At 49.3% G+C, this 23,788-nt stretch overlaps 1 protein-coding gene across 18 annotated transcripts in view; it reads left to right on the plus strand.

Moving 5' to 3' along the window:
• The window catches only part of MSI2 (musashi RNA binding protein 2), a 199,038-nt gene extending 177,059 nt beyond the window's left edge, over positions 1 to 21,979 (plus strand). Inside the window, exons 11-16 of one of the 18 annotated variants that reach the window (XR_005956373.1) lie at positions 827 to 889; positions 2,230 to 2,256; positions 4,471 to 4,562; positions 17,791 to 17,945; positions 19,655 to 19,732; positions 21,741 to 21,804. Coding sequence is in view for 17 of the 18 variants with exons in the window: in XM_041482495.1 (XP_041338429.1) it covers positions 827 to 889; positions 2,181 to 2,256; positions 17,791 to 17,945; positions 19,655 to 19,732; positions 21,741 to 21,802 (434 nt within the window). In the remaining variant the exon portion in view is untranslated. Of the gene's footprint in view, positions 1 to 826; positions 935 to 2,180; positions 2,257 to 4,468; positions 4,563 to 17,736; positions 17,946 to 19,654; positions 19,733 to 21,740 lie in introns of those variants that run through there. The other 17 variants (XM_041482495.1, XM_041482500.1, XM_041482504.1 and 14 more) reach the window with 17 other exon arrangements.
• Positions 21,980 to 23,788: the final 1,809 nt, after the last annotated feature.

Below are 23,788 nucleotides of genomic sequence, written 5' to 3' on the forward strand. Positions count from 1 at the left end.
TCTTGCTGGCAGCATTCCATTCCTCTGCAAGGGCTGGGTTCCCTGGAGCAGGGGGGATGTCATAGAGCTCCTTGGTCTGCGGCTGGTTTGCTTTCAAGAGCTTTTTCCTTCTTTCTTTCTTTCTTACCTCTTTCTCTCTTTCTCTCTCTCTTTCTCTCTTTTCTTTCTCTCTCTCTCTTTCTCTCTTTTCTTTCTCTCTCTCTCTTTCTCTCTTTTCTTTCTCTCTCTCTCTTTCTCTCTTTTCTTTCTCTCTCTCTCTTTCTCTCTTTTCTTTCTCTCTCTCTCTTTCTCTTTCCTCTTTCTTTCTTTCTTTCTTTCTTTCTTTCTCTCTCTCTCTCTTTCTCTCTTTCTCTCTTTCTCTCTTTCTCTCTTTCTTTCCTTCTATCTTTCTCTCTTTCTCACATTCCATTGAATTTTTTCTGCTTGATCCCAGCAAATTTGTGATCTTGACACGAGGACCTCCTCGTATTTTCCATTACTGCTTTGTCTGTAGCCCAGCACATTATTATCACTTGCAAATAAGCCCAGAAGAGAATTCCCTGGTTGTCTGCAGAGCGGGCTGACCCCGTTCCTGCGGGAGACACGAGCCGAGAGCTGCAGGCTCTGCCTCCAGCCTGTCCTCCTTGGCTGCACGGCGTGCCGTGGCCAGGAGCCCGTTCCTCCTGTGCCAAGGGGATTTGTGCCACCGGCGGGCACCTGGCCAGGGCTGGGCTGTTCCCAGGGGGCACGGAGAGCCGGGCTGGCGAGCTCCGGGTGCCTGTGGCCCGCAGGGACTCGCGGTACCCGCTGCCTCTGTCTTTACCCTTCTCCTTTTCTCCACGGCCAGGTTTTCCAGCAGCGGCTTATGGACCAGTAGCAGCGGCAGCCGTGGCAGCAGCAAGAGGATCAGGTAGGGGGGCCCGTGGAAGAGCAAACCCTCAGAGTGCAGGGTCAGGTAAAAGCTCTGTCGGTATTCTGTGTGGCTGCAGCTCTCCATCATTTCTCTGATTTTCCTCACACTTATCCTGGGGACCTGAAAACAATCAATCAAAACAAAAAAAAAAATCGAGAAAAAATAAGTAATCAATCCCAACCCAAACCCAAACTACAAGCAGAGGCCACAGGGGCTGGAGCACCTGCAGGAGATTGGCGTGAGAACTGCCAAAACCAGGGTAGATATTCCAATTTGTTTCTTCCTTTATTCCTTTATTGCGTTGGTTTCTTTATTTGTTTGGTTTAAATTCAAGGCTCTAAAAGACGCCCTAAAAAAAAGATCAATTTGTGTTTTCGGAAAAAAAGTTTTGGTTTCTCACAGGAAGCTGGGGTTGGGTTGAGGTGGTGGCAGCAGCTCTGGGTGCTCCCGCCGTGCCCGGAGGTGCTGTCACCTCCTCCACTGTGGCCAACGTGGGGCATCCCCATGGCGAGGGGATGGCATCACCCGTGCCATTGGCACCAGCACACGGCTGGAATTTCACCATCCCTGCCTGCTCCAACCCCACTGCTTCCACGAGGAACCACCAAGCTTTTCTTCTGTCCTTCTGAAAACTTCGTACTTTTTCTTTTCCCCTTGAGGGAAACACAGAAACAAATCGTTGCCAATTGCCGTTACTGCCTTAGGTTTAAATTCTGCCGAAGGTGCGAATCAGCGCTGTGCTCAGGTGGCAGAGCTCAGAGCAGCCCTCGGCGAGCCGTGCGCTCCCGCAGCAGGCCGCCATGGAGCCGCTGCCAGCCCCGTGTCCCCTGTCCCGGCGTGTCCTCAGGGGACACGGGGCTGGCAGCACCTCCCAGCTGACTCGTGGCTGAGCTGCGGGCTCTCGGTGCTTTTCGGGCGGTGCCGGGCGTTCAGGAGGCTCTCCCGAAAAGCCCCGAGCGCGTGAGGGAGCAGGAGGTGGGCGCAGGCCCCGGCGTGTCTCGAGCGAGAGCCTGGGGCCATGAGGCCAGAGAAAGACACCAGGAGAACTCCGTTCCATGCAAACTGGCACTGCTTGCAGGCTACAAAGGACTCTCTGTACCAGTTCCATCCTGTGGCATGTAGAGAGCGCCTAAGGGGTGACTTGCCAGCCTGGTTGTGGGGATCCCCCAACTCCCAGCTTCTCCTACTGCCCTGGCACGGAGGGGGAAAAACAAACCCAAAGAGGGGGGAAAAAAAAAAAACCCCAAAGCCAAACAAATCCCAAGATTGCTTTTGCATATGCTTCCAGGAAAACAGACCTCATTGTTTCTGCCTCTTCCTCATGTTTTGCCCTTCAGGTTTTGTTTTACGTGCAAACAGACCTGGTGAGTTGCCCCTTAGCAAGGCACAGAGGGTTTGGCTGGATTAACGTTGCTTCCCTGATTATTATTATTATTATTTTTTTTTAATCGGAGTGCTTTTGGTGCCCATTACAACTGAACTGAGCATTGATCAATTCTGTGCCTGAAAATCATTTGTCTTTAATTTGAGTGTTTTTTGGTTTCTCTTTTGTTGGGTTTTCTGATTTGTTTTTTCAGTTTTTTTGTTTTTTGATTTGAACTTGCAATACAAAACTAAATCTAACCCTAAATTAACAACACCCTTTCTGGCAAGTTTAAAGAGCAGTATGGTGTTTGGAAATGTCTTTTCAAGCCTCAAAATTGCCTGCATGCACAAAACTGGCAAAAACCCCAAAACTGAACCCAAAGAGCCCCCGTCCCTCCCCCGCCCCGAGGTCTCAAGGAGGAAGGTGGGTTTGTCACCGGCCCCGCTCACATCTGCACCAAGCCGTGGTCTGGGAAAGGGGGGTTTCTGTAGAGTCATCTCCATCCAGAGCTGGTTTTGGAAGGGACATCCTGGGTTTGCCACTCCATCAGCAATGGTAGTGAATTGTATCCAGGAGCAGTGGAGTCCGATCGATCTTGCGCTGCAGTGTACGGGCCCGATTCATTACAAGAAAAATGGCTGGGGTTTTTTCCTTCTTTCCTTTTCCCTTCACAAATTCGCACAGCCCTCCTTCACGCGTGCCTGGTCCAAAGCACAGAGCACAGCACTAACTGGCCCCTTTCTGCCAGGAAATGGGAAAGAGCTGGGAAAAACACCCGGGCAGGCGCGTCCCACCACCCCCAGCTCACTGGGAGAGCTCTGCCCAGGGCTGCTGGAGCAGAGCACAGGGCAAGCATTCTCCAGGAGGTTCCTGGAAAGCATTGATGACAATCCATGGCATCAATGTCCCCATCACTGCTGCCTCTTCAGCAGCTCTCTGGCCCCATCCTGCCAGCTCTTCCCCACCTTCCTGGCGTCAGTGCCAGCGCGGAGACTGAGCACCCGCAGAGAGCATCCACCTTCAGGTGCGTGTCTTGGTCTCCCCAGGAAGCTGCAGCCCTCTCACTCCAAGCCCCCGGGCACTGACCACCTTGGTTTGTCCCTGGGGTGACATTCCTCCTCTTGGGACCACCTGCATGTTTGCTGAGTCAGCAGGGAGCCTGCTGGGGGCAGGTACCTGCTCAGGGCCTCCTCCCTGCCCTCACCCCTTCTTTTTCCATGGCAGCGTGCCACCAGCTGACCTTGCTAGATAAACAGGTTCTTCTGTGTCACGGCAGGTCTGTCCTACAGCCAGCAGAAAGGGACGTGTCCCTGTCCCCGTGCTCAGTGCCACCATAAATTCACGTCCCGCGTCGCTGCTCGCGTGCCGGCAGGGTGAGCGCGGCCGTGCTGCTCGGCATAAATCACGTCCCCAGTCGACGTCCCAGTGAGGAGGTGATAGCTGAGGTCCTTCCAGCAGACACAGGTCTGGCCACATCCATTCGCTCCGGGTGGGGCTGCGCTGCCCAATCCCTCCACTGGTTTTGACAACCTCACCCATTCTTGTATTTTTTTAATGAATTGGGACCTGAGCCACGGAAAACGAGCAAAGTTAAAAGTCTGAATGCTGCAAACTCCTCCTAGACAACTTCACTATCAGTGTCACGTTTCTTTTGAATCCACCTGACATATTTTACGTGTAAAACATTTTTGTCGTGTAAATGCTTTTTTTGAAATACAGTCATGGGGGGGGCACATTTTTCTCTTGCATTTGACATGGGAGGGGTTCATCCGGCAGGAGAGCGAGACAAGGAAAATTTGGCAGGAGAGGGTTTTCGTTCCTTCCTCTTTGGTTCATTGACAAGCCTGAGATTTTTCCAGTTCCCAACCTGTTGCTACCAACTGTTCCTCCCTGAGGACTGGAGACAAAACCCGTCAGGCCACACTAATCCAGCCCTGTCCCAGCTCCCTCGGGCAGGCTGTGCAGCGGGACAGCGCAGTGCCACGGCGCCAGGGGCTGCTCCCCACCCCAACCCCTGGCACATCTGGATTTTGGGCCCCAGTCCCGGCTTGCCAGTGCTGCCTTTGAGCCCTGCGCCCCAACAACCCCTTACTGGACTTTATACTTGCCAGCTATAACAAATCTCGTAACGTGAGCTACTGACCTTGATGGTGAGTGTGAGCAGTTATGTTTTGTTGTTTTCTCTCTTGCTTGGTTGGGGCTGCTGTGAGAGAGGGTGTCTCTGAGGCAAACTTTCCGGCCTCTCTTACACTCGGACGTGCACACCTCCTCTCAAACACTCTTCTGAGCGCTCTCAGCGGGAAGGTTTGTCCACACCTATTAATCCTCTCTCAGTGTCCAGCTTCTTGTTAGTAGCAGCTGGTTGCATGTTTTTTGCTTGTTCGGACGAAACGGTTCAAGAAACGACTCATATCAACTCTTGAGAAATGTCTCTATTTTTTTGTACACTTTCTTTCTTTTGATGTTTTTTATTAATTTCCCTTACTTAAAAAACAAAACACCTGTCGTCCCGTAAAACATTTCACATCTCCCCTTGCCTGTTCTTAGAGTGTATGTATCTGTGGGACTGAACTAAATGCATGCACTGTAGTAGTCGTACTGGTAGCAGTAGATGTAGTTGTAGAACATGCATTGTCAAGTTGATATTATAGGCACCATCAACGCGAACGAGCGTGGCAGATAAAAGCAGAGCCTTGGTCTGATTGAAAGCGTAGGGATAACGCAGCAGAGAGCTGCTGATGGCTTGGATCCATAGAGCCCTATTCGTTAAATCCCATTATCTGGAAGTTTAAATTGAAGCCGGCTGTAGGCAACCTACACCCTCCGTACAAGAACCCGCACATGCTCTTATGCTGATAGTAAAACTGACCTTTTTTTAATTCAAATTAACCCCCCTAGGAACTGAAACACTGACTCTAACTGTATTCTCTTATTTTTATTTTGTGTCCAAAAGAACCTAAGATATTTTTCAAATCATTTTACAATCATGGTTTCTCCATCAGCCTGTTACTCGTCCATATTAGCCCATAGACTCATCCGTTGGCGGTCGTAGAGCAGATGTGCCACACGCAAATCACTCCATTTGGGAATCCAATAATTCCGTGTGTGAGCGGCTCCCCGCAGCCTGTCCTGAGCCACCGAGCGATTGTTTGTAGGTCATAAACCTTAAATCTTATTATGCAACAGAGACTCCGAGCTAGTGATGGGTCGTACTCATTGCCATGTCACCCAGCTTAAGGGGAACATTTTTAAATGAAGATTTAACATTTCATAAATATCAGCGTGAGGAGTTCGAGGCAAGTTCATCCTCTGTGCCACGAGCCAGCAGTGGCTTTGCTCCTCCTGCCTGGGTTTCTGTGCTAAACTTGGAAAATGCAGAGACGGCGCTGCAGTCAGTAAATCCAACAGATGGTAATTGAGATCCCGAATTAGGCTTTGGTTTATTTGTTGTTTAGTTTGCTGCTTGTCAGAAAACACCCTGATGGGAGCAGAAAAGCTCCTCTCTGCTGTGGTCACTCCTCCCCATGCCCTGGCCATCCCCAAAGCCAGCTGTGCTGGGTGGGAGCATCTCCCTGCTCTGCTGGGCAGAGCCACGCACTCATTAATGCACTTCAGGCAGCAAGGGCTTTCAAAGGAAATAAAATATCCAGAATGGACTTTCCAGTGTAATTAAGGATTTGTATCTGCTCCTTACCTCTAATAGAACATTGAGTAAATCTAGCAAACAAGCACTGGGGCTGACACGGTGCAAGGTGAGCTGAGCTGCCCCTGGTGCTGCCAGGGAGCTGAGCACTCGTGTGCCAAGGCAGGGATAAGGTTCCCTTTGGATCTTGGTTTTCCAGGGAAACAGGGAGCCCACCGTTCAATGTGATGAAGTGAGGAGCGTGCCTGAAACTCAGCAGAGCGATAAATTGCACGGGGTCGAGGAAACCTTGTCTGACACCTAAGGAAGGTGCTCCAAAATCTAATCTACTCATAGTTTAGCAAATTAATGGCCATAAAAAGGGGGACTGTGGTTGGGCTGTGTGTGCAGGGGGAGAGGAGCTGCCATGGGCTCATGGAGATGTCAGGAGGAGCATTTCAAAGATCCAGCCATGAACCAATTTAGGATTTCTGCAGCCCGCTGGGAGGACTCCCTTGTGGCACGGTGGCTCTGGTGGAATTGCTCTCCCTTTTTTATTTTCCTCTATAAAAGTACATAAAGTTTAATCCAGGCTGTGTAATCTCAAAAGCCAGAACCTAACAAGTGGACCACTTGGGAGCAGCAAGGGCTGGAATTTCTCACTCCACTGGAACGCCAGTAATTATGTGCCAGAGCCTGGCGGGTGATGCATTGGGAAATTAATGGCTGCATTGGATTTTATCCTTTGCTTATCTCCTGGCAGAGGCAGCCCGTGCTGGGGAGCACAGCGGGTGGCCAGGCAGGGACCCCACACTGGGGGGGCTTCGGGGAGGGGTGGGAGCAAGGGAAATCATCCTGCTTTAAACAGGAATTCCATCAGCCAGGCTCGGCACGCAGCAGCCCCAAGTGGTGAATGTGCTCTGGAGGAGCCACTCCACATTCCCAGGGGTGCTTTTGGCCTTATTACTGACGCACTGGGAGCCCTACAGTTACTTGTCTGTCTACTACCCCAAATTAAAATAATAATAGTAATAATAATAATGAAAGAGGCATCTTTTCTGTTTGGCTCAGAAGTGCTGTGTGCTCCAGGATGGGAATCCCACAGGTCCTTTTCAGAGCAGGCTCCAGGCAGAAGAAACCCCGTGTTCTTGTTTTACTGTAGGATGCCACTTTTGGATCGTTTTTGATCTGTGAGGGACTGAGCTTCTTCCTGCAGTGCCAGGGAGAAAATTCAGTAGATATGAAACAATTTGCTGCTCGACCTTGGCCGCAGTAGCCAGTGTTTGACAGGGCACTGGGCTGAAGTCTATTGAGGTTAAAATACATCAGCTTTAATCAATAATTTTGTAATAGAAAATCTTGTGCGCTTGATAAATCATCTCCAGTGCAATTAGTGACCACCTCTGAAGTGCAGTTGAAGTTAATCTGTAGCGAATTTAGCCAGTAACTTTTAATAGTCTTTTCCATCAGGAGAATTATTCTCCACGGGAAAATGCTCCTCAGAATGCTCATCGTGCTGTTTTATTTAGGGAGAAATTCTTCTCTGTGAGGGTGGGGAGGCACAGGTTGTCCAGAGAAGATGTGGCTGCCCCATCCCTGGAAGTGTCCAGGAGCTTGGAGCAGCCTGGGACCGTGGAAGGTGTTCCTGCACGTGGCAGGGGGTTGGAACAACTTTGGTACCCTCCAAAGCCCTGCCACAGGCAATTATTCATGTTTTATTCCCCTTCTCCCAGCGGAAGCTGGGGGACAGAGCTGTTGGCAATTGTAATTAGACTTTTTTCCCTGCAAGATGCAGACAAGTTGTTGCAGAGCTTGAAGTGCGGTTTCAGCACGTGCTCTCCAGTGCATGAGCTCTTCAAGCACAGGATGGTGTCCTGTGCATTTTAATCCCTAAACAGGTAAAATACTGCCAGAGCTGAGGGTGACTTGCCTCTCCAGCAGCAGTTGCAGGCTGTTACCCATTAGTGGAACAACTGCTAACTGTGAGGCAGCACACATTGGACTGACACACTACTGTCAGTATTTTCATGCTGATTCTCTCCCCAAATGCTTTAAAAGTAAATACATAATTACAGTGATGTCTTTTCTCCATCTTTTCTCTCTGAAATAGAAGGCTGCCAGAGGAGCAGAGTAGTTTTTCCTTGCAGCAGATGTTGGTGTGCATCTGGCTCCGTGTGAGCTCGAGAAGCACGGTGGGTTAGGAGTTGCCAGAGAGTGCAAAATGGATCTGCAGGTATATAAACCTGAGCTGTTTAAAAACAATAAACTCACGCAGCTGGGGCCTTTGTGAGCATTTCCTGATGGTTAAAAGAGCCCAGAACTCTGTGCCCTGACCCTGACTGGGGTGTCAGCTGCCGACGGCGTGGCTGGTGCCACCAGCTCTCCCCAGGCACCAGTGCTGGGCAGCAGCTTGCCTGGTGCAGAGCCTCCCACAGGAGGGGATGGCTGCACAGGACTGGGGGTTTGCAGGCTGCATGCCTCTTCTGTTACCTGGATAACCCCCCTGTGCTCCTGAGCATCCCCCCAGCCCGTGGGATCAGCAGTGGAAAGGTGCCCCCCAGGCAAGGCCCTCCTGCTACTGTGACTTGAATTATGCAGCAAAACAAAGACCCGTTTTTGGTTTAATTTTCCTCCTGTATTGTCTGTTATTGTACAAAAGGCTTCAATTTCAAATTACAGGAGTGATAGCCAGTTAATGTGGTACAGTGGGAGGCCGGAGTTGCTGTTGCTATGGCAATGGAGTTCGGCTCATTTGTTTTGTAGATGAGTAATTACTACGCAATTAGAGTAGGCTAAAAATAAAGGGGCCTTTTGTTCCCTCTTACTCATTAATATTAATAAAAGACCTGTCCGGGCTGTGGTAAACAATTAATGCAGATGTGGTTGCCCATGGTAAAATTAACAGCAGCTTTCGTGCTCCTCGGCGTGAGGTGAAGGCGCCGGCATCACCTGGCTCAGCTCTTCCTTCATTTTAAATGGAAAAATGGTTACGGAGGGGTCTGTGGTATCCCAGCATCTGAGCTTTAGCTCTTATTTGCCAGTTGGATGGGTGGTAATAAGTGTTAAAGCTTCGTGTGCAGGCACAGGCAGCAGGAACAGCGCTGGGGTCGGCGCCTGTGACACAGCGAGCGCCCGCAGCCCGCCGAGGGCTCGGGAGGAACCCGGCAGCAGCAGTTCCTGTGCTGACAGATCCTCATTCATCCCCCCTGGATAAATGCCAGGGCTGGAGCAAGAAACTTGCCCAAAAGCCTGAGCAGAGGCAAGGACGAGTGTGGTGCTGCTGAAATGACTCCAGCACGGCATGTTACAAACACAGATCGACAAAAAAGAGCGTAAGGAGCAGTCCCAAGCATTTGATGTGAAGTAAAAAGATGACAGTACCTTTAGCCTGGGTATTAGGATGAAATTCTTCCCCAGGAGGGTGGGGAGCCCTGGAACAGAGTGCCCAGAGAAGCTGTGGCTGCCCATCCCTGGAAGTATCCAAGACCGGGTTGGATGGGGCTTGGAGAACCCTGGGATAATGGAAGGTGTCCCTGCCCATGGCAGGGGGTGGCACTGGGTGGGCTTTAAAGTCTCATCCAAACCATTCTGTGATTCTGTGAGGTATGTAAACATTAATCACATCCTATTTTAAATTAGCTGTAAAACCAGTTAAATTGGCAGGAACCAGATAGGAAATGGACTTAACAGGACAGCATTTATCTGCCTCTTTGCTTTATTTGTGAGGTCCAGCTGAGCTGGTGAGCATCCCGTGCCTGCAGGGAGGGACAGTGGAGCAGCACAGAGCTGGGACCAGGGCAGGGGCTGATGAGTGATCACCTGCTCCCTGCATCATCCCTGGGCTGCTTGGCTTCCCTGGAAAACACCATCAGGAAGGTAGAACCTCCCCAAAGGGCAAATACCCCAGCCCAGAGCCCTGGATCCTCTGCTGGGGGGGCTGTGGATGCACAGAACCGCATCCCTCCCAAACTGTTTAACTAATGGAGGGAATCGTAGCAGAGCCTTTGTAAGGTCGACATTTGTTTGTTGTTAAGGATCTAATTAGAAACATGAGAGGAAGCTGAATGGCTGCTTGCTCGGCTAATTAGCGACATGCACGAAGACCACTTTGAACTTCAAGGACACAAAGCTATTAGCGCTTACATCAAAAATGGATTAAACTTCTGTGCTTTTATAATGATTAAAGATGAGCCGCTCGAGAGGAAATCCTTTTGTAGGGCTGTGACAAGAGCTGGCTCCCCGACTGCAGCTCCTACAAGAGAAGCTTTGTGTGGCCTCCGTGTCGCGCTCGCCCTGCGCGAGTGACACCGCTAACACACGCTATGGAAAATGGGATTAGGCAATAAATATTGATCGTTGGCAAAAAATTACAGCTGAGCTGCTAAGTGCAGTTATTTGTCCTGCTGCATAACTGCAGGAGTTAGAACAGCTGGGCTTGAACGCGCTGAATTTTGTGTCTTCTGCAAATTGGTGCACATCAGCAGCTTCCAGATGTGGTGGATGCCTTGGGTGTGTTAAGTGCAGTACTTAGCAGAAGCAGGGGCTCACATGCAGCAGTGGGTTTGTAGAACACCTGCGCCAGGTGAATTTTTATCTTGCCTAAGCTTGTGGAAGCTGCCCAGCTCTTGCTCGTGGCTCATCTCAGGCGGTTCAGCAGTTGGTTTGAGTCGTGCTGGGCTGGAGGAGCAGCGTGGTGGGAGGACACTGAGGCTGCAGCAGGAGCAGTTGCACAAGATCCCAGGTGCCATTATCACCCCATTGTGCCCAGCTCGAGGAAGGTGGGCAGCACTCAGCCCTCCCTCCTGGTTCCCACTCACTTCCAGCCGTAATTGCCGAGCTCACCACCCACTGCTTGCTGTCATTACCCTGCGATATTCTGATGTGTGAAGCCGTTTCCGAAGGGGCTGCAGCCGCGGAACAACCTTTGAAAGTGTGACTGCAGCTAGAAAATAACGTACAAATAGTACCTTGTTAGGGCAGATCTCGGTGTGTCTCAGCCTCATCACCACTTATTTTGCTGATGAGCCCGACAGTTGTTGTATTTTCCTTTTTCCCTGCAGGGCCAGTGTAGCTGCAGGGGAGGGATAACCTGGGGCAGCCTGGCTGCTCCCCATTACGGAGCGTGTCGGGGTGACAGGGAAGGCACAGCTCTCGCGTTTGATTTTCCAGTCAGGACTGAGCCAGCTGTCATCTGTAGCTCTTCACACTTGCAGAGGAGCCGTGTCTGCCACAGGGTTCTTAGAGAGAGAGTTTGCTTTTCAAGTCTGCTTGGGAAGAGCAGGAGCAGAGGGATGCAGGTCCCCATGAGGGATGTACAACATGGCAGCTCTCGTCGTGACGCCGGCCTTATTTGTTTTTCTGGTTTGTCTCCCACTTTCGCTTCCAGCGAGTTGGGAGCTGTTTGTACCTTGTTATTCTCCAGAATATCTGTGTGTTTCCAGCTCATTATTTCTGAGACGTTTGTGAGCTGGAGCATTGATCCGAGTTCGAGGTGTGCCACGCGCTGCCTCCAACAGAACCCACGCTCTAAAAGCTCAGACACGAGGAAGCGATGCTTCCGTGGCTCAACCTGACCACAAAGGAAGGGGCTTGGAGCTCTGTGAGGTGATTGGTAAAGAAAAAAAGAGCCTGAATATCAGCTTTTATTTCTCAGTGCTGTGCCAGTGCACTCCTGCAGCCTGAATAGGCCACTGAGAACCAGGAGCGCCGATGTCTTATTTCAGACTGGCATTAATTTGTACATCCAGTCCCGGGTAAATGACATTCTGGTTGTTAGCAGCTCTGAAAAGCAAGGTACAAACTCCCATTAACTTCAGCCCTGACTGCACAAAGAATTAGCTTTGGCCAAGCGATCTGTAACATGGGTGCAGTGCTGCTAATTATATTTGTAAGGCTCTGAGCACTAATGATGTAAGATCTGCATGCGGTGCTGAAGTTGTGCTGGTTATTTAAAGTATCAGCGTCATGCTGTGAGCGCTGCTCTGTTAGTCATGCGTGTGACAGCGTGGCCATTAGTGCTCCTCTCCGGGACACTCGGGTCCCCAAGGAAGGTGGGATTGTCCCCATGCCATGCGTGTGACAACGTGGCCATTAGTGCTCCTCTCCGGGACGCTCGGGTCCCCAAGGAAGGTGGGATTGTCCCCATGCCATGCGTGTGACAGCGTGGCCATTAGTGCTCCTCTCCGGGACACTCGGGTCCCCAAGGAAGGTGGGATTGTCCCCACGCCGCTCGCTGTGGTTTTGCTCTGTGTCCTCTGCTGAGGCTGTGCTTGGGTGGTTGCACAGCAGCACAGCAGGCTGGAATGCTTGGGGACAGGTGATTCTCCTTCTGTGACAGTCTTCTCTGAAAATCCAGCAGTAGATGGACCCAAGTGACTCGAATTCATAAATTCACAGGGTCCTAGAGCTGGTTGGGTTGGAAGGGACCTTGAAGACTCTGGAGTCCAACTCCATGTTTTGGGCAGGACACCTTCCACTACACCAGCCTGGCTTTGAAATGAAATGCCACCAGGCTGTGGGGCAGTCCCCTGTCCCAGCTGGGCTGCTCTGTGCCCTGCCCCGTGCCCCTGTGCCCTGCCTGCTGCCATCCCTGCCAGCAGCATTCAGTGTTATTATATCATTTACTCCTTCGAGCTGGAAGATGATGTTTGCAGCATGTTCTATGAATTTTTCATAAAGATAGAAAAACAGACTAATCTTGTGAGCTTTGAGTCTTGGTGGTGGGTAATGGCTTTGATTTAAAGCATTTTGTCTTAATGATAGTTATATTGAAAATTTCCTGCTGCTTTCAAGCACGTTTAGTTATTATCATAAACATTGATGGTAGAAATGCCTGCCAAATTGTGCGTGGCTGTTTATGGCAGATGAGAGAGTCATCCAGAAATTATAGCACTGGATCAACAAGTTGTGAAGAAACCTGTTTGTACAGGAATGCACCCTGGGGGCAGTGGGACACGGCAGGAACAAGGAGGGTCTTGAAGGAGAAGAGGGCTGGAGATGACCAGCTCTGGTTGTAGGGTGTGCTTGACAGGAGATGAAAAACTAATTTCTGATGAGAACCATAGAATCATTTATGTTGGAAAAGACTTAAAATCAGTGAATCTTGCTTTAAGCCCACACTGCCAAGCTCCCCCCTCCCTGCAGAGCTGCTCACTCCCATGCGTGGCTGCCCAGGGACAAGGAATATCCTGCCTCTGCTCAAAGAGGGAATCCAGTGAATTGTGGTGGTTTCTTTCCCTCATGAGAATTTCCTCACCTGAGCACTGTGGCAGGGAAGGCAGACACACAATCTGCACTGTTCCTCACCTGGATTTTTTTTTTTTTTAATTTTAAAATACTCATATTTGTTATGAGTCCCCTGCAAAGGTGTTTAAGTCTTTGGGTTTTGGTGCTGTAGGGGAGGGAAGGGTGTCACTGAGGCTCCATGTGGGCTGTGTGCAGGGCACAGTGATCCCCATGCAGTGTCTGTCTCAGTCCTCTGTCCAGATTGGCCCTGGTTTGTTTCCTTTGAAATACAGTATATTTTAGTGGTGCCTAAGTGGTTTTTTTGTCATCAGGTCTCATTTACTGATCCCTAAGGGCTTGACTGTCATCCCAGCACCGTGTGAGTTCCCCTTGTAGGACAGTAATGTCAAAATCCTCACGTCTCTTCTCCTTTTCCCTTCCCCTTCATCGTTCATGGCTGAGTTGAGTTTATTTGGGGGGGATTCCAGCATCCAGCAGCTTTGGGGTCCTCGTCAGCGTTACGCTGCTCGTAAGGCAAATGTCAGCAGGAATCCTGCCTTAGAAATTTCTCAAGAGTTCATCGAGGGAGAGTTTATCTCTCAGCCCTGACCTTTGTTGTTGAACACAGATGAACACTTGAGCAGGGTCCGTGTGAGCGTGGCAGTTTGCAGGAAAAGGCTCCAGCCACACATCCCTGCCTCCTGCCCCTGCCTCAGCCAGGGCTGCCACGCTGCTTTGGCTTCCAGCTCTTGGCTCCTTGACACAAAGCACTTGGCTGAAGGTGGAGGAGCCTCTCACACGCAGGTTAAATGGGGATAAAGGCACTCTGCTGAAGGATGGCTTGGTGACAAAGTCTCACTGCCTGAAGAGGTCCAGCTCTTGCTGTGCCAGCAGCTCCAACGCCACCAGCACCAAAACTGGCATTGATAAAACCTGCTGGGGCTGCCTTATGAACCCACATTTTTTATATCATTCTGTGTCCCATCTCACATTCCCTCACTGCTTTTCAGTGCCCCCCAAGCCACTCTGGCACTGGGCAGAGTAAGCCTGAGGCTCCCCAAAGCCTGTCCCTCAGGCTTCACCTGCTGATCAAAATTCACAGGCTCAGAGTCTTCTCTGTAAGAAAAACCACAGCAAATTCAAAGTGAAGCAAGCAAGACATTAACCTGCCCTGTTCCATCACTACCAGAGCTCTTGGCTGCTGGCCCTTGATCTCCATCAGCACAGGAAGGAGCTTCTGTAGTCCAGAGCATGGAGGATGGCTGGGGCTGAAGATAAAAGGTGCTTGGCTGTGACTTACAAGCACATCGAATCTTTTCCACATCTCCCCCGACCTTGATCTATCACAGGGCTTCCTGGGGACACTTGGGATTGTGAATTTTGCATAGAGGAAGCCTTTGAGCTGGAGGTGCTCAGGCACAGTCTCAGAGCTGTGCAGTTGCCTGCTGCAGGATGGTTTCCTGTGCACTTGCTTGGGAAATGGGACCTGGAATGAGTCCTTTGCTGCCAGGACTTCCTGAGTGCTGGCAATTCTTGGAAGGGGAGAAGATGGCCCTGCCAGCCCTCAGTCACTGCTGAGCCAGTGTGATGGATCCAGTCAGGGACTCCTGGTCAGCTGAGCCCGTGCCTCTGCTGGGAGCAGGCAGCAGGTCAGGCTTTGCTCCTGCTCCTGGCATCAGGTCACAGTCCGTGGTTCCCTGCCCTCCATGGGCACACAATCCCCTGACAGTTCTGCAGCAGCAAGCTTCCCAACACCTGCCCCAGTTCCTGTTCTTGCCATGGCATCTTGGTGGCCAGGGGAAAGGCTCCAATTCCTTCCAGCCTGCAAGGAATTCCTGTCAGTGCTCTGCAATTCCCACCGTTCACAGCAGCCTTGGGCAGCTCCTGACAGCCCCCAACATCAGGAATTTTGTCATAAGGACACAGGTTTCCAAAAAGTGTTAACTTTTTTGGTGATGCAGTATCTGGAGTCTAGAGAATTGCAGGCATTTTTCCTTCTTCCTTTTAGTCTCAGGATACTCCAGGTTTGTGTAAAACAAACTTGTTTCCAGGTAGTTCTTGCCAGAACACACCAGGATTGGCTTTTTGGGGAAGTGGCTCAGGGTCCCTTTGCTGTTGTGATGGTGAAGGTGCCTCTGGCTCCAGGTGAGCTCACCTGGGCTCCTGGAAGAAGACAAACCCTTAGCAACCAACCATGGCTGAGCAAATCATTTAAATACAGCTTTCTGAGGCTGCTGAGCCTCCTGCTAATTATGGGAGCTTTCTGTTTCATTTGTAGGGTCTGGAGAGAAGTGTTGGCTCTGGAAAAGCTTCCAGCTTTTTCTGTGGAGTTTTTCAGGCACCACATGGAGAGGTGCCAGGGCATCCCAGCCTCCACATTCCCAGATTGTGGAGCAGCCCTTGGCATGCCCCTTCTCCCTCCTGTGAGCAGTGTGGAGTGTTGAACCCCTGGTCAGTAGATAAAAAATGACCTTTTCCTTCCCCACCTGAATCACCTACCCACTGCCAGCTCTTCCTGCAGGTGTGAAAGCCTTACCTCCAGTCTTAAGAGATGCAAACGAGAGTGGCCAGGGTGGGATGTGGGCTGTGGGGGCACACAGAGTCTCTCTGGTTCCTCAGGTGGTGGTTCTGGAGGTTTCTGGTGCTGCTGTGGGGTTTGCAGGAGTATTTTACTAACAGGATGCCCCTGGCCATGCCAGATCCTGCTGTCACTCGGAGCAGCCAACTGGGTTTTCTGTGTGACTTGGCAGGAAAATTCACATCCACTTTATTGAACCAAAGGGAAGAGAAGGGGGGAAAAGTGCTGGCTTGTAGTAATAAAGGGCTTTGGAACATCTCAGCTGGATATTTTTCTTCACGAGTGAGAAGGCCAAATGTTATCTTGACATTTAATCTTTAATAATAAAAAAAGGCTCTTTGTTTGCCAGCGAAGTCCAAAATCTGTTTACTCTCTCATGCCTTATTTCTTTGAACTTACTAGCTTAGATGTCCTACTTACCCTCCCCTGCTACCAGTCCAGAGCTGTGGTGGATCATTTGTTGTGCAGAGCTGACTTTTCTGTCACCACAGAGCCACCAGCTGCCAGCTGTGCTTCCCTTGGCCAGGTCATTCCTTTGAGAACCGGGGTCCCTTGGGGTGGGCAGTGCAGGGCAAGGGGCCAGGGCAGCAGAGGTGCAGCCTGTGCCCCCCACAGCACTTGGGTGAGAGCACAGGGCTGCTCCAGGCTGCTCTCCAGGCCCAGGAGAGCCCTGTGGTCAGTGCATGCAGCTCTGACCCCTGGGCACAGGTCACTGAGGCCACCAGACTTCACAACCCACTCTAGGGTTCAGTGGAGATCGTGGGAAGTTGCAGCCAGAGGAAAAGGCTGGGGCAGCCCTGTGGCAGCCCGGAGGGGTGGGGATGGAGGTGATGGGGAGGTGCCCAGGGGGGTTTGGGGCAGGCTGTGGTGTTGTGCCCACGTCCAGCCCCGCTGGCCATCGTGTCCTGGTGCAAAGGTGGGTGGGGACACGGTGGGGACACGGTGGGTGTGGGCAGAGCAGGCTCCCTGTGCTCCCCAGGGACCTTGCAGGTACCACCCAGGTGGAGCTCCAGCTTCCCACAGCCATCTCCATCCAGCTCCTCCCAGTCCGCTGACTTTTCTTTCGCATTGAAACTTCTTCCTCATAAATTCTACATCCAAGAGCAGCCGTGAGAAATGCCAGAAGCCTGATCATCTAACATGCTTTAATACCTAAATTTCTTCTTCAGTATCATTCTTATTTACATTGTTTTTCTTTCTCAAAAAAAAAAAAAATTAAGGGAGGAAAAAAATTAAATTTTCTTTTACTTCCACATTAGGAGGTGAGTTGTCATCCACCCTCTGGAATTCTTTTTTGCTTTTGATCTTTATTTATTTGTTTAATTTTGGTTGATGTCCCAAGCATGGTTTTGGAGACGAAGGTAGGTCTTCGCTCTCCAAATCAAAAGGAAAAAAAAAAACCTAAATAAAACAACACTCTCCTTGGTCATATTTAAAAGAGAAAAATCCAAACTGTTCCATTCCATATCATTTAAAGAAAAAAAAAATCAACTACTGAACTATTTCTACAGCTTACTGATCTAAAAGGGCGGGTTTTTTCCAAAAGTATCGAATGGATCCAAAAACGATTTTCCTAGACGTGATTCAAGTTATTTGCTGTCAACATTTTAATATCAATATTACCACAATGTGTAGTCTCAAACTAGTTCCTTTGTAGTTTGCATGGGATGTGAATGCTGTCTCGGCGTGCCCAGACCTAGAGAACTTGTTACTACTGCATGAGCATCAAGTCAGATGTTGAAAAATACCTATTCTATTTTGTGATAATTTGGTGAAAATGAGCACCTCCAGTCTCTGGTTGCAGTAGTGTGTTGAATGATTGTTCTTTTTTTTATTTTTTCTTTTTTTTTTATATATATCCATATATATATTTTTGGAGCTCTAAGCTTGGTAGTAGTCCGGGCTGACTCTTCTCCAGTACTTGCTCTCCTCTCGCATGGCCTTGGTTAAGTGTTAGAATTGGGCCTAGGCTGTTTATTCTGGTGTTTGGCTTTGTAATACCGGTGCATGCCCGGCGTCTGGCCTCATACCCAGCTTTATTCTCTGCACACCAGTCTTGAATAGCTACAGTGCTCAACCGAATTTTGGCGCACCCGCTTCCCCGGCAGGCTCCAACCCAGCGCGGCCCGGAGGCTTCCCCGGGGCCAACAGCCCCGGGCCCGTGGCGGATCTCTACGGCACGGCCAGCCAGGACTCCGCCGTGGGGAACTACATAAGCGCCGCCAGCCCGCAGCCGGGCTCGGGCTTCGGGCACGGCATCGCCGTAAGTACCCCGCGCTGCCGGCTCCCCGCGGCTCTGGGAGGGGCTCTGGGGAGGGTTTTTTGGGGTGGTGGTGGTGGTCCCGTGGCCGGGGCGGCTTCTCGCTGCCGGAACCTGCGAGCCGTGCCTGAGCTGGGGTGATTGGGGGTTCCAGCTGGGATTGTCGAGGTTGGAAAAACCTCTGGAATTACGGGGTCCAGCCTTTGGCCAATCACCCCGTGAGAGCCCCACGTCACTGACAGCCACGTTTCCAGGGATGGGGACTCCACCCCTGCCTGAGCAGCCCGTTCCAGTGATTAATCACTCTTGCGCTGGAGAAATTTTGTCCTAATATCCAACCTGAACATCTGCTGGTGCAAACGCTCCTTCGGAGCCCTCTGCAGCCAGACATGACACGTTTCAAAGAAAAATACTTCATAAATACGGGATTTAAATCCCTGCTTGTCCATATGGGCTTTACATCAGCCCAACTACCCCTCCTGGGCTGCTGCACCCTTCGGCAGGCAGAGCAACAATCCCTGCTCCTGCCAAACGAGCAAAATCAGCTCATTAACTTGGCTCCAGCTCCTCTTCACCTGTTTGCTGACCTTTGGGGTCACTCCCGGCCGGTCCGGGTGGCACTGGCAGCCCCTGAGGGCCGCAGGTTGGGAGCGAGGGGCCGCGCTGGCCGCGGGGTCCCCCCGGGAGGTGCCTCCTAACGCGCCGCGGGGCTGCCGCGCACTAACGAGGGGCAGAGATTGGCTTAACGAGGCTGCACGTGGCTGTGTCACCTGTGTGTGAGCATGAATGGGGCTGGCCTGCCCCGTGGCACCCCCAGCACGGACTGCAGCGAGGCTCCTGCCCTTTTTGGGGCGCAGTCGGGAGCTGGGTTTTGTCTCCTGGACGGTGGGGAAGTGCAGAGGCTCCCCCCGAGGTCCCTCAAACCGAGAGGAGAACTTCCCTCCCCATGGAATTGGATGGGGGGAGCAGGAGTGTGGTGCAGACAAAGTTCCTGAAGCTGTTATTTTTGTTGCAAAAAAGACAAACCAACCCTCTGCCTGGCTTTGTGCCCCTGTGCTCAGTTCCCATCCCGGGCCTGCCCCTCCCGTGGTCCCACCGTGGGCTTGACAATCCCTGTGGATCAATTCTAGCACAAACATGGAATATTACTGCTCTGCAAGGAGCTACATCAGTTCAGGCTGCCACCTCTCACCACTTACAACACCTCTTATTTCCATTTTTCACCTAAAAACCTGTTTGTGCTTGAAAACTTGGGCACTTTTGTATCAGCAACATCCTGATTTTTCGAGTGAGAGGACACCAGGTCCAAGCCTGGGTATCCAGATTTGTCTGCACTAACACTTCCCAAAGAACCATTTTATAATTGACTTGCAGATTGGTAGCCTCTTAATTCCCCCAATAACTGCAAAGAATCCCATAGCTTTTATTACATATCTATTTATTTAACACTCTCCTTTTACTAACCCTGGTTTAAAAATAAAGAAGGGAGAGCCCCAAAGCTTATTTTTGCACTTGGGGGAATGAGAAGATGATGGTCTTGGAAAGGTGACCATAGGGCTGAGCACACCTGGTGACCAGAACAGCTCTTGGAAATCCCTATTCATGCTGGCAACACAGTCTTTCAAGTCCTTTGATAATTTCTTGGCAAAAATTAATAATCAGCTGTTCCCATGTATAGAGCACTGATGAACTTAACAATTGTACAATTTTAGGGACCTTTGATTGCAACGGCTTTTACAAATGGATACCATTGAAACGTTACACATGGTTGGTTGCCATCTCACTTGGAGGTATTACAGTATATCCCATTTGTACTTTGTGCTGAACTACCATCTCCCCTATATTTACTTTAAGTGAACAATTTTTTATCTTCATTTCGTCTTTCCTTGGCCTTTAATCATTCCTTTCTGTGATTTGTGTTACTCAAATCGACCTCGCGGGCTGGAAACTGGAAGACAGATCCAGAGCTAAACCAAAAGTCACTTTTTCATCTTCATGGTGCTTCGTGCTGTAATTTGAAGAGGCAGAAAACCCAGAGGGCTGTGGGGAATCACCCCCAGTGCCAGCAGCCAGAATCCCAGTGGGATCACAGATCTGCTCCCAGCACACTGCTTTAAAAATAACTGAGCCCCACTTGCTTTATTACTGAGAAACCATCATTCTTAATTAAGTGCTGTACCAAATATTACAGCTAAAAGATAACATTGTAACTTGTAACCATAGAGCAATTATCAAGATTAAAAAAAAAAAAAATTAAACCTGAGCAAATTAAATTAAAGGCATTACCTGAGCACCGCAGCCCTGGATCGCTGCCAGTTTCCTACCCTTTGAACTAAGCTCCAGTTAATTAAATGTTTAATTTTTATTTTTTATTATTATTTGGCCTTTGGCATATTCATCTTTACAAACAAATATTCTTAACGCTCGGAATGGAATAGATTAGAAAACGCAATGAAAAACAGAAGTTATCCCAGTTAAATGGCATGGGTCTGCCTCCAGAGCTCTGAGCCCGGACAGGCAGATGGAATGGATGTGACAGATTTTATTTCCCTGCCTCTTGCCCAGCACTACATGATCAATGTCACATCATTTACGTTCAAAAATCAGTCTATGAAATTAGAATTAAAGTTAGTCGAGGGGCTGAGAACTGTGGAAAATGTCCAGAGACTTTAAACTACATAAAAATAGATTTATACCTAAACACTAGTGCATAAAGGGGGTTTCTATTTACTCTCCATCTCCACACACACCCCCAAGATTACCTGAAATTGTTCTGTCAATTGATTTGCTCCGCCAAGGAGTGTTTTCTACGGGAAAGAAAAAAGTGCCATAAGCACTCTTGCTTAATCCCAGCTATTACTCGCACGTAGCAGGGCCCGTTCTGCCATCAATTTGTCCGAATCCTTCCCGTTTGCTGGGCTGTCAGCCTCTGGAGCAGCGAGGTGGTACCCGGGGCACAGCACCATAACTCAGCCTAACAACGGTCGCTGCTCGCAGCCGTCGCTCGCCGGCCAGCCTCCGGACTCAAACCATTAACGACTTCAAAACAAAGTGCTTTTAACGGTGCTCGTTACTAATTAAAATGGATTTTGAGAGGAGGAAATGAGCCTTATTATTAATTCCTGGAGGAGCGCCGAGTTTGACGCGCTCGCGGCAGCGGCTGCTGCCGGCGTCCCCCGGGCAGGGTTTGGCTGAGCTGCAGGTTCCCAGGGCAGGGATCGGTGCCCACATCCCTGCAGGATGCTGCTGGGACCTCACCCCAGCACAGCTGTTTGGGGATGGGTTTTGGAGGTCGTCAGGGAGCATCCTGTCCTGGCCCTCATCCCCGTGAGCGGCTGCCTGCAGAGCCAGTGCCCTAAATATTTATATTTCTTTTATACGTCACATAGCTCAGCTTTAAGCACTGGCCAAGCACTGAAGCTCCTGTATAAAATAAATCCTGGCTGCCTCAGCGTGCCCAGTTAAAACCATCCAGGTACTTCAGAGAAAGCCCATTTTCCCAAAGCTGTGTGAATTCATGGCCTAACAGATGCCTGAGGAGCCGTTTTTGTCCTGGCCGTACATCAACTCACATTTTACTGTTCCTAAACTGGAAATAAGAGCAGGGAACACGTGAGACCCCCTCTCCCATGGGAGCTGTCCTGGGAACACCTCAGCATTCCAGCCCTCTGGGGCGGATGGGGCAGGCTGTGGCTGCAGAGTGTTTGCAAACACTTGGGGGTTTTTTAATTAAAAATCCTAATTGACCTCAATTAACTGTCCCTCTCTCGTGTCCGTGTCCACCTTCTCCCCACGCAGAGTCTCTCTGGATGTCCGGGCAAGACAGGGCGAAGTTTCTGAAGGGGCCCACGGTTGGGTGATCTCATCAGACTTTGAGCACTACATCATCATCACCATCATCATCATCATCATCACCGCCAACGCAAACTGGAGGTGGCACTCGAAGGACTTGGGTTGTTTCAAAATCTCTCTCATCATCTCATGAATCTGCTGTACTATAAAAACAACAGCTTTTAAAAGTATGTATATAAAACCCATTTCTTGTTCGTTTTATTTTCTCGATGGGTCCCCCCCCCTCTTTTTAAGCCTCTCCAAACCCACATCTTTTCGTAGCCTTTTTGACATAGTCTCGTAGCCACGTAGTCGGAATTCTTTGTGTACCTAGCGAGAGCCTAACCATAGTGTAACTGTTATATTAAGGGGTTTCTTTTGCTTTTTCTTTCCCACCTCCCCTCCTCCTCCTCCTCCTCCTCCTCCCTTCTGTTTTACGTAGTTGTTGTTGCTTAAAGGATGCTGAGATGGTGGCAGGAGCCTCGGCCGCGGGGGCAGCGGAGCCGGCGGCGCGGGGGGCTGGCAGGGCACGGGGAGGGGGGAGCAGCAGCTTCTCTGGCCCTTCTTTTCCTTTGTGGCGTCTCGGTTACTCTGATTCTCTCTATTTTTTGGCAATAAGGCGAGGGCGACAAACTTTTTGGGCGTCCTTTTTCTATATAAGTGCTTTTTTTTTTTTTTTTTTTGTTGTCGTCGTCGAAAGAGGTGATATAAGGTTTTTTGAAATCGCGAATTCTGAAAAAAAAAAAAAAAAAGGAGAAAAAAATAATAAAGTGCTGTAAATACAATTCCATTAACTACATAGAAACTATTAAGAAAGAGAAATACAAACCTATTTTTGTGACGGAGTCAGCCTAAGGCAGTTTCTCTCTGGAAATGGATGGGAAAGACAAGGAGGTTGTAGCCTTTGGGGGCAGCTGCCCGGGGGGCTGTGCTGCTGTGGGACCCCCCCAGCTCGCCCAGTTCTCACCAGCAGCTTCGCTCTCACACGTGCTCAGCTTGCAAAGGAACAGTCTGGTGGTATTTTTATTTTAATTTCAAACCTGCTTTTCCCAAAACTGATCAAGAAGCTACGATTTTTCCTACTTATGGCATTTACGGTTCAAAGCACACCTTTGTTTTGTTGGGTTTTTTTTGGATTTATTTTTTTTTTTTTTAGTCATTGTTTTAAACTAGATCAACTTGCTGTCCAGTCATTTCAGCTGCTCTGGGCACCCCACGAGGGCAGAGCAGCGTCCAGCTTGCATGGTTTCCTTTATTATCCATCACTTTCTGTATTGTCAAATTAGAAAGCAACTTTGGTTGGTTTTGATTTCTTTTTTTTTTATTTCTTTTTTTTTTTTTTTTTTTTTTTTTTTGGGAATACCTCAGTGCTACAAGTTTCACCCTAGAAGCAACGGAAGATTTTAATTTATTGTAGTTGTAAACAGAATTTAAAAGAAATAAAGTATAAAACATCATTGCACTGTGACTGGTAGGGGAAAAACTGACAGTTTCCTATTTGCACATGTTTAATATTTGGCTGTTATATATATGGTCCTCTGTTGGGGGAGGAAACTTATGAAGGATATTTTTTAATTTAATTTTTTTAATATTGGTAAATAGGCCTGCAACAGCAAACTAGAAGTACAACATGGTAGGTGGCATTAAGAACATACTGTAGTGTGGATATATTTCTTCTTTTTTTAACGTAATATTGACAAGTTTTATTAATATTTTTTTAAATTGTTACGTTTATAAATTTGGTACTTTAGGTACAGCCAGTATAAGACACTGAATGCGACATTTGTTAAAAAGAGCTGCTGCACTCCTATTTTTGTAAATTTTACTAACAAGTAGACTAATGTAGACATTCAATAGACAAGGTAGAGCAAGGCATCTTTAACAAAACAAGGCACCATACTGCTAACCGAAAGGAGAAACCTTGTTTTTCTTGTTTTTAAAAAAAAAAATCATGCTTTTTATGTAATATTTTAGGTTTTTTTCTTATTTCAGAACAACCAGGTTTAAGCAAAATG

Source organism: Pyrgilauda ruficollis, unplaced genomic scaffold, assembly GCF_017590135.1.
Source record: "Pyrgilauda ruficollis isolate IOZ18807 unplaced genomic scaffold, ASM1759013v1 scaffold59, whole genome shotgun sequence".
Classification (NCBI taxonomy): domain Eukaryota; kingdom Metazoa; phylum Chordata; class Aves; order Passeriformes; family Passeridae; genus Pyrgilauda; species Pyrgilauda ruficollis.